Consider the following 12,309-nt stretch of genomic DNA (forward strand, 5'->3'; position numbering starts at 1 on the left):
GTTCACGTCAATTTACTGTTAATGGAAGCACGGATGCAAGCTGAACTTCTGTATGCTCTTCGTGCCATAACTCGGCATTTGACCTGAAGCCTCACCCAGGGAAAATGTCAGATGTGTGTAAAGACCTTTTCACATAAGATATATACATCAGAAGCAGTTTGTGATGTAGCATCAAAAGTTATTCAATTCTCTGTGTCAAAGTTTAGCCGTTTTTGGGGGCGGCTGTAATGTGCAATGATGTGTTTTCTTTTTCTTGATGCTTAACATTACTAACAATGGCGAGAATAATACTGAGGAGCACTACTTTGCATTGTTTATAGTTGGAGTTTTGGAAACTGATCATAAATCATGAACCTGGTTTGTTAATGCTTAACTTCAGCGCTTTGGGGTTTGTGTGTATGTGTATTTCTCTCCCCACCTTTTTTTGTTGTTGTTAAATAAGGAAAAGCGCTTACAATCTGCTCAAGCAATTGTTTATTCAGATATTGGAATTCAGCAAAGAATAACCTCCTCTGGCCACTCCACTTTTCATGGTGTGTCCTAAACCTGGTAGAGGAAAAGCATGCGCTGTTGAACTAAGCTGCTCACAGGACACAGCCCTGTGTCCCCAGGAGATTATTGTCAGGCACTGTTTGGTATTTTTGTTTGTTTTTGTTTTTTTACTGCTATTGGCGATAACGTGAAATGTGATACAGCCATTGTCCATAATTTAATGTGAAATTAATCATGATGAATTCTATAGCATGCTACTGAAATGCCAAATTCAGCTATTTTCTTTCTCTTCTGAAACAGAAGTTTCAGTTTTCCATATCAGATGTGTATATTAAAGGTGGAATTATGCACAATCCTTCCTATCACTGACAGTAATCCTCCGCCATCTTCAGTTATCAGTGCTCACAGTGCTGCTTATAGTTCATTTAGTTGGCACATGTAAACTTGTACCCACACTAGGCTGACCAAAAATTTTCTTTGCACATTTTTCTTTTCTCATAGTGTTTTCTATATTGCATAAGCAGAAGAAGGTTACTCTACCTATATTTTTTTTCCTGATAGGCTTTTAGAACTTATTTTCCATGATTTTTATTATAATAGGCTAAATGGTTTATTATTCAAAGTTAAAAATTGTGTTTCTATGCATTAATGTGAATGAACAACAACAACAACAAAAAGAGTGCAATATGTTAAAAAACATACTAAACTAAACTTCCCCCCTATTATGTCACTGCAGAAGTGTCCTTTAAGACAGAGCCATAAAGAAATTTGGTTCAGATTTCTTTATTGCACAAGGCTTTCACCTTACTGGGGTTGAACAGTGTTCCTTTCATAAAGCCAAAGCATCCCCTTCCCCAGAAAAATCTCTTTGGACGACGAGTTTAAAAAAAGTGAACAAGTCTTAGGGGAGGAATATAAGCATCCAAAAAGTCACATTTTTGCATTGGTTTATGTTGCTTGATTAGACTATCTTCACAGAGCACAACATTATGTGTTTATAGCTTTAATTTGTGTTACGTTAATGAACCAGCGAAGTGCCTAAAGAGATGCTGACAACCATCCAGTGGGACACAACTGCACGGCTTAAACACTTTGTGGTTAATTAGTGGTGACTTGAATTGTACACCAACATGCTAATTTTTTAAAAGCAGATCAATTTTTTCCTAGTAAATAATATGAAATAGTTAAAATTTTTGTTAGATTTCCCACAAAGATTTCATTTTAGACTTATTTGTTATATAGGACTTTTTCTTTTTCCTCTCTCATGAAAGAATAGTGGGCTAGTGTTTTGTTTAATGATTCCCCCTTTCCATTTATCATCCTTTTCTGGTACAATGCAGTAGGTTGCTTTCTTTTAGATTTTGTCCCAGATGAGAAAATAGGAAGAAGACTGTGAGCCTAGTAACATAAGGCAGTTCTGCATTTTTGGATTCCAGGATCTTCTTTGAAAACTTCCATGTGAGGAAAAAATTACCAATTTTTTAAAGACGAGGGTGGTTTATTTAAAGAGATTACTTAAAGAACTTGTGCCGGGTTTCTTCTGTTTTGTTTATTGATATGCCATATATTGGCTTTATTCAATATCATGTTATATAGATATGTATTTAAAAAGTATATAGGAGAATGGCAAAACCCAGACAACAACATAAATGTCCATTTAACTTCCCAAACTTTAGAAAACTTTCAAGTTGAGGATCTCTTTTATTCTTGACATTTGTTTTTTTAATAGGAGTCCTTCAGTTAATAGCCTGTGTTTGTGCAGGGGACCTCTATTATAGGAGGAAAATGAATTTTATATATTGAAAAGGAGGAGAAATTCTCACAGAACACCATTATGAGCTTTAGACCAAAAGAGGAAACAAGGCTTACGCAACTAAAAGGGCCACTTCATTTTTGTTTTTTGCTTTTTTCCCTCAGAAATGTAAGTAGTTGGAGTTTGGGTTATGGAAATTTAGTGCCTTTACTAGATCTCTTTCCTAGCAAGGTTTCTTTCCAGCTCAGCATTGATCCATCTCATCAGTAATCAGGAAAATAGTTGGCTTGGAACTATAAACAGAAACAAAACATTCTATTTATGAACCTCAGTGAACCAGCCTAGAGAAGGTGACCTCTGGAGGTGCTTAATTAAGCACCTACTCTGACGCATGTGCAGCATTCCAGGTTGTGGATACCATTTTACAGCGAGCTTGCTGTGGACTTTATCTAATGCAGACTTGAAATTCCGATGCGGTTTTCCAGGGTGGTATTTTTTCAGAGTATTGAATTTACTATGTAGTAATTTATAGTATAGCTTTTTATATTAAAATGTGATATTTTTAAAAGAGCTATCTGGTTCAATTGGTGAAGTGATGTGGTTATACAAGATGCTAACCTATCCCATGGGCTCACATCGTGCCAAACTTTAAATGTGCAAGTGTACGTGGAAAAAAAAAAAAAAAGCACATGCGAATGTGAATTCTCTACCTTCGTAGCTTGTTATGTTAAAGTTAGTTTAGTCACCCACTGATGTAAATGCTTGATCAATGTCGATTTACTTTGAATTTCAAGTTTTCCAGCTTCTGTTGTAATTCTTCCTTTCTCAGATCCCCTTAAGAAATATCTAAATACTCTGCCATCTGAAAGTGAATCTGTCCTTTAGCCCGATCCCTTGACCGCGTGAGTGGCCAGAAGTGGCCTCATGGGAATCCTTGAGATTAGGCCTTCTTGGGCAGACTCATAATATGTAGAAGAAAAGAGGCTTTTGAGACAGGACGTCTTATTACCTTCCTCACCTTTTTTAACTAAGTATATTGTCTTAGTCTGGGGAAGGATCTTTGTCTCATTTGGGGTACTTTTAAAATAAAAGATGGCCAGTGTGAATCTGGGGCATGGCCTTGGCCTTCAATCATGGCTTCAAACCCAAATAATGGCCAAGCTTCACAGGGCTATTTTAGAACAGAGAACTCAGTGTAAGCTTTATATCAAAATGCTATTTGAACCAGAACCCCTATTTTAATTGTGTTACAGTTCCCTAAAATTTTTCAGTGCTTCTGAAAGCTAACTAACATTATTTCAGAACTCTTTTTCCTTTTCCACCTTACAGAGTTTTTTTAATCCAAAAACTTAGATTTTTATGCCACAGCAAAACAAAATTAATCAACAAACAAAGATCTGTGCTTAAAAATAGTTCTCCACTGTAGTGCAGAGTGCATGCGTATATGACGGTAACATTCTTTTAAACTCTAAAGAAATTCATCAGGGAGAAATAAATAAGTTTCAGTGCATATTGTAAAAATGATCTGCACTATACCAGTAGAATGAGGTTTTTGTGTTGTTTTAGTTGTGTTTAAAGACAATTCTGAATTATTCCTCCAGAAAGCAAGACCTTAACCTCTTTATCTAATAGGACTTTTCCTTTTTATGCAAATAGATGGTCTTACATGGAATAAACGTAGGCAACCATAATGTTACATAAATAGTATATGAAATGTTCTTAGGATAATTCAACAGCAAACTGAATACATATGGCTGTACTATTCAGATCAAGTTTTAAGTTAGCTAATCTGTATAATCAGAGCCTATTCTAGGTGGCCATCATCATAAACTGTTTCCCTATAATATTCCTCTGGAGACTGAGAATCAAAATAACTAGTCTTTCCTCGAAGGAGTACGGTAACATGAATGTATTCATCTCAGTCAACAGAACTTACATGCCTCCTGGATGTGGAGCTTATTTTCATGCTAATGTGGCTTAGTTAGCAGTGTCTGCTCAGGTGAGACCTAGAACAAAAACAGCAGGGGTGAAATGGATCATAGAGGTAGAGGTATATGTCAAGGCAGAGCCTGGTGAGGAAGGAAAAGGTTTTCAAAGAACACGTGGGACATAATTCCGAGAGTGTGGCTGTCCTCAGCATCATACACTTACTATAAAGGACATTTCCCATCGTGGGAGCTCCTGCCTGCATTCCATCCACCCTTCCCACCTGCTTTCTCATCTTCCAAGTGCCTCAATCTCTACCCACTCCCTCTCCTCCCCTTCCCTCAGCCCATCTTGATCTGAATGCCTTGTCACACTACAAACCAAACATCACCAGCCACCTGCTGATAGTCACCAGCATTTACTTTACCAAGTCATTTTTTTCTCCATTGTCCCAGCTCCCCCTAAATCCCACAACCATCCAGCTATATTTTGGCTGATCCTTGCCCCAGATGCCCTACCAGATATTACGCAGCACCAAGTGTAATCCTGTCCATCCCAGACTATTCCACCTTTCCCAGCTGCCAAAATGTCTTGCTCTCCTCTACCTCATCCCCAAAGAGCCTGTACATTCAGAGTATCCAACCTTTTCATGGATTCACTCTCTGTTGTTCAGTAATACTACTTCCATAGTTAAAATAAATCATAGAAGGTTTTTGCCTTCTAACAAAGTAGGAATCTTTATATTTTATACATGATACAGAAAGTGAACTATTTCTACCATGCAGAACTTAGCATTTAACAGGATTTTAAAGTGATTGAATTGCCATACTAACCTGGATCTGTATTAGGTAGTTAATACTGGTATTAGTCCAAGTTATTGGAATGTGAAGTTAAAGTTCCCTAGGAGTCCAGACAGATCTGTAACCCTTCAGTGAAACAGGGGGTTTCTGGCATACAAATGGGCGGTGTTTCAGATCATTTGTTGTATTTGGTGGTATCTGGGCCTTGAAACACATGTCTAATAGAAGGATAGCTGCTAAAAGATGGTTAGGTGGTCCTATTGGATCACGGAAGCCCACCACAAAATTAGCTGCGTGAGAGTTTGATGAAGCTTTCCTGGGTCAGACTAAGCTTCTCACCCCCATGCCGACCCTGTTGTTCTCTTGAGGGGGAACGTCCTATGGGAGGGAGAGGGAATGCGTTGCCTTTGTCATCGGTTCTTTCTGGCTGCACTTAGGTCCATCCAGGCAGTGTCTGTGAGGAGCAGGAAATGCAGGGGAGGAAGACGCACCAGTTCTTCCTCTCCCACCAGTGTGTACTCGGTGTTGTCACAGAGGAAAACCTGTCAGGTTTCTCACATGGGGCAGGGTGGTCTATAGATGGTTGTCTGGCATGGGGACGAACGAACCACCTGTTTGAAAGTATCGATTATTATGATCAATGGTGGCATCTGGATGCTTTCCACTCCCATTCATGAGCAACCCATCCTGACAGCAGAGTCTAGTAAATGCCTTTAAGGGCCCAGGAATGGAGCAATGCCTAGCTAAGGAATGAAACAATAATGGAGACTGAAGGAATGGTTTTTACTAAATCGTATGTCATGAAGTATTTGTTCTAGCTTTAAATTCATCATGGCTGCACCACCATGAAGTACAGAATTGAAAAAGGAGATAAGAAGTAGGGGGAAGGAAGAATATCTGATTCTTTGCAGTGCTTGTGGAAATTTCTGGAAAAATGAAATGCCTACTATAAAATAGCCTTTAGAACAAACACCCCATTTTATAGCTCATAGGGCAGTATCAAACATTAGTAAGTTTAAATGTGACAAATATAATTCTTGGTATATAAATTTGCAAAAACAGTCTTCTCTTCTACCCCTCAATTTAACCTCTTAGAAGCAAATGTCTGAATCCTGGTTAGCTAGATATATCCATCATGACACCGAATGAAATGGATTGTACATCTCTCCCTTAATCAGTCTTCACAAATTTTCCATCTGGCTTCTAAATCTGATATGGAAGGATCAAAATGTAGGCTAAAGGAAACACATCAACTGGGTGGCCAAGTAGTTTCCTTTGTATTGTGGAGGCTGTTTTCTCCTGTCTGAATTTTACCGCTTCTCTAAAATAAAATGCAAGAGTTCAATGGTACCCTTGTTCCTCAAGGAAAGTTATCCGAACTCTATCTAATGCAGATATTTCCTTTGCATTGATACATCTTCCCTGGAAAGAAAATACAATTTTTCCCTCCCTCTTTCTCTTCACATTTACTCTTCTCAACCTAAGATAGGAGAGACAGAAAAAGCAAACCACAAGCCAGTGTGGCCTCTTCGTGCTACTAGAACAGCGACTTCACAGGCACAGTCTGAGCAAGGTCAACAAGGACCCTGTCAGGTCGACGTGGAACGTGGCCTTGCTACTTGGATTAGCCCCTTCAAACCTGAAAATACCTTTCCTGGTCATGGAAGAACTGGATGTATCCTTTAGCTTATGAAACAGGATTTGAACTTGAAATCTTTTTTTTTTTTTTAATCCTGATTTTGCAGGGCAGCTACACGATGAATGTATATATTAAGACTTTGTAGCTGAATTGCACATGAAATCAGATTGCCAACTTCTTGACTTTCAAAAATTAGACTTCATTTTATCCTTGAGTTGTGAGCGATATATGTAGCATGCTGTGAAATGTCTATTATAGTTCTTTAATTCATCAGTATTAATACAGAACTATCTTTTGCGTTCCTTGGTACTTTTTATTCAGTGTAATCAGAAGCTGTGATGTTTTGCCTTTGTAGTCCTGTGCTTTGTTACTGTAATGTTTTTTTACGAAGCACGTGACTTTGGACTAATGTGAGGCGGATGATCTTAAGACTGCTAGATATGTATCAGTCTCTTACTATATAAGGTTTTCCATTAGAATAAGCTTTTATCAAATAGATCATTGATGAAATTTAGGATTTACACAATTTGCATTGTCAAATGGCAGTCTTCTATTTATAGTTTCAATTCCGAAAATAGCAAACTTGAGAAACAGCCACTTTAAATGTGTTCTGGCGAATCAGACCCCGCTGTAGATGCGGTCTGAGGTAGTTACCCATATAAACCTTCTCCACCGTTATGCCCTCCACATGAGTCAGCAGTTAAGGATATTATAGAACCCATGAAAGCTTTTTGTATGTATAACTAGGTTTTATTTTTCTTACGTTGCTGATTTTACAACTCTGACTAAAGCTGACCTGAATGGATCAGTGTATGTGTAATATTCTAGTGCTTTAATGCCTTTTTTTTTTTTTTGGAGGGATGGGTAATATTATTTGAACAGATGCAGAAGGAACTGTTAGTGAGTCAAGACAAACACATTTGAAATAAAGGAACTGTGTATTAACATGTTAACAATTCATAACTGCACTTTTTATGACATTTTGAAAATCTATTTATAGGTACAGAACAATGGGTTTTGTTAAACTGTATCACATTTATACTTGCAAAAGTTTATTTCATTGTTATTAGTAGGAATTTTATTGGTTCAATAAAATTGGCAAAACTGAACCCCGATTATTTGCTCTTTCTTATATATTTATATACATATTTATACTTACATTGGAGTAGCATTCTTGCCTGGGTTTGTTTCTGCTGGAGTATAGACATGCATTCTAAAAGACATCAGAATCATAAGGGTCACTTTTCCCTTATTTCTTCCCGACCCACAGTTGTCTCATGACATTTCTTACATTCACTCAATATTACATTAGTAGACTATTGCAATAGTGTAAATTGGGCAAAATATATAGTTATTGTTACCTTTTAAAATGTCAGTTGTGAACTCAGCAAGAGACAAATTAATTTCAGTATTATCTCTTGTTACTAAAATAGTAAAGAAGTGATATTTTATAGGAAATTGAGACATAAGAGAACTTTGTTTGCCCGAGAGCTGGCACCTGGAATGGGCTTGGGGAAGATTTGTACTTCGGTCTTTGTGTTACCGCCTTTTACACTGAACTTCATTACCTCAAGTAAGCCCAAGCGGCTTGCTTAATGATCTAAATGACCATGCTATCAACATGACGTTTTACTGCCAGCCAGAAGTTAGATAACTTTCTTCTCTGGCTAACATGCAACTTTTATAGTTTTTCCCTCCAGTCCTGAATGGGCCCTTTGATTTAGAAGAAGGTTCCACGGGGGAAGGTGCACAGACCAGTGTAGACAAGCGGTACCTGTCCATTTAGAGGCTGACCATTTCTCCCAACACGAATCCTGATGCTAAGAAGACTCGGGAAAGCTTGCAACTGCTGCCGTGTTATTTTTAGGACATGCTGCTGCGTGGTGGAACTTACCAATTCGAAGTCATAGTTTCTTATGCACTTAACTTTCTGTGAGTTGAGAAGGAAGTCAGCCTCAGAGACTGTCTCTTCTCCCAGGATCTCACATACTTCATGTTTCAAAACACAGGTGAGCCCAAGCCTTTCCATAGAACTCATTAAAAGGAACGTGAGGCAAGGATTCTTAATACTCCCTCCTACACTGGCCTGCTCCCAAAATAAACTTAAGTAAATCATCCGTCTTTGCATTAGGTGAAGTTCAGAGAACCCTCCTAGTTGCAGTACTGTTCACCTTGGTTTGCGGAGGTGGTGCATGCCTCTCAGACCCCACTTCGCAGTCACCATGGCCCCTCTAACCCTCCTGTCCTGCTGCTGCGGCCACCAGTCCCATGTCAGCTGTGGCCAGGTGTTCACAGGTTCGGTGGGAAAGTACCTTTGGTGGCCCTGGACTGCTGTCTGCCTTCCTGCCTCGGGGCTGCTGGGGTCTGTGGCGGGATGCCAAGGGAACGGCCTCTGAGCTGAGTGTGCACAACCAGAAGTGCAGGGAGTTCGTGGTTAACCCAGGAGCAGTGACTGGAGACAATGCGTGAATGCTTCCTCCTTTCATTTCCCCAGGCCACGATTTGGAGACTCCAAGGGTCTGGTGGAGTTGAGTACCAGCCCAGCTCCATCGGTCTTCCCTCCTTTCCTGTTTCAGCCCCCCTGGCCTGCAGGCCTGCCCACTCCGTCTCAAATCAGCCTTGATCTTGGGCTTTGCTCCCCTGGGAGCCCAGGCCAAGATAAGGCAGTACAGGGTAGGGGGTTAGAAAGCAGATCCTGGAATGAATTCAAATCTAAGCGCCACCATTGCTAACTACCTGACCTTGAGCAAGTCACCGAACATTGTGTGGTTCCTTTGTTTCCTCATCTGTAAAATGCAGGTAACAGTAATAAGAAAGAAGGCAGCCCTTGCCCTTAAGAAGGAAAAGTGTGGGTAAGAAGAAGAAAAGATAGGTGACATCTGCCAACATAGCAAAGAATAAGGTAATAGCTTGTAAAATGGGGTCATAAAATAGCCATCATTTATCAAGAACCTTCTCAATATTAGAAACTTTAAACACATTATTTTTATTATAATCATCCTGCAAGTGGGTATTATCCTGATTTTAGACAGTTAGAACAATAGGCTTAGCAAAATTAAGCAGCTAAGATCAAACAAGTCGATGGTTGAACTGTTCTCAGATTTGTGTGACTTTAATACCCTTTTCCTCACTGCCAAGTACACAGGGAAGTAGTACACTGTATTTGCTGTTATCAGTGACAGCTTTTAAAGCAGGTAATAAACAGGGGCCTACAGAATATCTAAGATTTGGATTTGCAGAGACTGAGGAACAAGACATTTAGGCAGAGAGGACAGATGGAGAAAGCCCCCTGTGACAGTGCGGATGTGTAGGCCTTACATTAGGACGTGACTTTGGAAAGTGTTGTTTGGTCAGACCGTGCAGGGTCTGGAAGGTTAGGCTAAACCCGTGGTCGGCAAACCGCGGCTCGCAAGCCACATGTGGCTTTTTGGCCCCTTGAGTGTGGCTCTTCCCCAAATAACACAGCCTGGGCGAGTCTATTTTGCAGAAGTGGCTTTAGAAGAAGTTTAAGTTTAAAAATTTTGGCTCTCAAAAGGAATTTCAATCGTCGTACTGTTGATATTTGGCTCTGTTGACTACCGAGTTTGCCAACCACTGACCTAAACGAATGAAAGTTAGGGGATGGATATGGTCAATTGTTTGCATAAAAGGCATCAATTACTGTCCTCCCTGCAGCCACACCCTTTGGACTGTAACGTAACAACTTCCCTCATCCAAAGGCGAGTCTGTTTCCCCACTTTTTTAATATGGGTTCGTCCTGTGACTCGAATTGCAGACCTGAGCTTTAAGAGCCCTCGCAAGCTTCCACTCTCTAGAATCCTGCCACGCAGGGCTAGCCTGCTGCAGGACGAGCCAACTGGTTAAGCTGAGTTGCCCCAGTTATTGATCAATTCAGCAGACCTGCAACAGATGCTGACTCATGGGAGTGCCTCTCCAAGCTCAGATCAGAGCAGCAGAGTCACCCAGCCCCAGCCCATCCACAGACTCCTGAGCACAACTCCCTGTTTATTGTGCGCCATTGAGGTTTTATGGTTGGACATTACACAGCATTATTGTGGCAATAGATAACGGACGTGATGTAAATGCTGCAGGTGGCTGGCACTTCATAAGAATCGGGATTGGGAAATGTCTGCCTTATATCACAGTCTATTAAGGATAGCCATGGAGGGGGAGGTAGAAGAGGGTATGGGGGGATAAATAGGAGACTTGAATTGGGGTGATGAACACACAATACAATATACAGATGATGTAGTAGAATTATACACCTGAAACCTATACAATTTTATTAACCAACTAGAGGCCTGATGCCCGAAATGCATGTAAGAGTAGGCCTTCGCAGCCACGGCCGCCTGGATCCTTCCCTCACAGCCACAGCGGCTGCCTTGATCCCATGGCTGCAGCCCCGGCTTCATCCTGGAAGGACATCCGGAAGAATGGCCAGTCTAATTAGCATATTATGCTTTTAATATTACTATAGATGGCATCCCAATAAATTCAATAAAAGAAAAAAATAGGAAATAGTCTCAGGGATTTTTATTTATATCTCTAAACTAGAGTCAAACTAGTTAGTAAATTAATATTCAGCCCTTTGATCATCCTTCTTTGTCCCCTCTTTGTGGGGTAAAATATATAATATTCCTGTTAAGATTGTTCTTAAGTCTTCATCCTCAATATTTTGGACCTAAGCATGACTGTACCCATACATAACTAGACTAGTGAGTTTAGGGCCCAAATACCTAAACTTTAGAGTATATAAGAATCATTGAGGATCTTGTTAAAAATCCAGATTTATGGAACTACCCTCAGAGATTCTGATTTAGTGAGTATGGAGCAGAGACCAGGAACTTCCATTGATATCCTATATAATAAAGAGCTAATATGCTTATTAGACTGGACGGTGGAACAACCTTCCAGAATGACCTTCTGAAAAGACCAGTGGGTGGGGGGCGGGGCCGCAGGGCTGGCTGCAAGGCAACCAGGGCTTCGAGGGCCTACCCTTGCACCAGTTTTGTGCATCAGGCCTCGTGTGTGTGTGTGTGTGTGTGTGTGTGTGTGTGTGTGTGTGTGTATTTATATATTTATATATTTATATATTTATATATTTATATATATATCTTGGGTACCTGGAAGCCACATGGAAGGTAATACTTGAAGGCTGTGAAGAGAGAAAAAAGAACAAGAACAAGAAACAAAACAAACCACAGAAAGACAAGTGGACACAGAAAGTCACCATGGAGTCAGAAATGTAGGTAGGGGGCAAGGAAAAGAAGTATTTTTCTCCTGGTTTTCCATGAAAGTTCTTGCTATGCTTCTATTCCTATCTCAGGTGGCATTTAGACCCAATGAATAGTTCTCAACCACCCTGCACCTAGAATCCCCTGAGGACTTTAAAAATACTGATATCTGAGAACCAATGCCCCACCCTGAGGTTCTGATGGGATCAGTCTAAGGCGCATACAGGACATTTTGGTTTTGAAAAGCTTTCCTAGTGATTCCAATGCCCAGCACATTGTGAGAATCAGTGGGCAAAATTCATAACACCTCCCACCAAATAGCTATCGTCCTAACAATGGGAAGAACTGCAGCCCTGATTTACCAAACTGACCTGCAGGCCGAATGCAGAGAAGACCACTGGATTAGGCAGATACAAAAAGGAACTCCCAGCGGCTTCTAAAATCACATTACGGCAGAATCTTAGT

The 12,309-nt window shown here is 40.2% G+C and overlaps 1 protein-coding gene and 1 long non-coding RNA gene across 2 annotated transcripts in view; one reads left to right on the forward strand and one right to left on the reverse strand.

The window, feature by feature from the left end:
* Positions 1-7,719, forward strand: part of SESN3 (sestrin 3) — a 57,095-nt gene extending 49,376 nt beyond the window's left edge. The window contains exon 10 of the mRNA XM_008149185.3: positions 1-7,719. Coding sequence (XP_008147407.1) covers positions 1-87 — 87 coding nt within the window. The 3' untranslated portion in view covers positions 88-7,719.
* The window catches only part of LOC129151343 (uncharacterized), a 24,976-nt gene continuing 16,884 nt past the window's right edge, over positions 4,218-12,309 (reverse strand). Inside the window, exons 3-4 of the long non-coding RNA XR_008558025.1 lie at positions 7,770-7,823; positions 4,218-4,251 (exon numbers count right to left, since the gene is read on the reverse strand). This is a non-coding gene — a long non-coding RNA (uncharacterized LOC129151343). The remainder of the gene's footprint in view (positions 4,252-7,769; positions 7,824-12,309) is intronic.

The sequence above is a fragment of the Eptesicus fuscus genome, chromosome 13 (assembly GCF_027574615.1).
Source record: "Eptesicus fuscus isolate TK198812 chromosome 13, DD_ASM_mEF_20220401, whole genome shotgun sequence".
NCBI classification, from domain to species: Eukaryota; Metazoa; Chordata; class Mammalia; order Chiroptera; family Vespertilionidae; genus Eptesicus; species Eptesicus fuscus.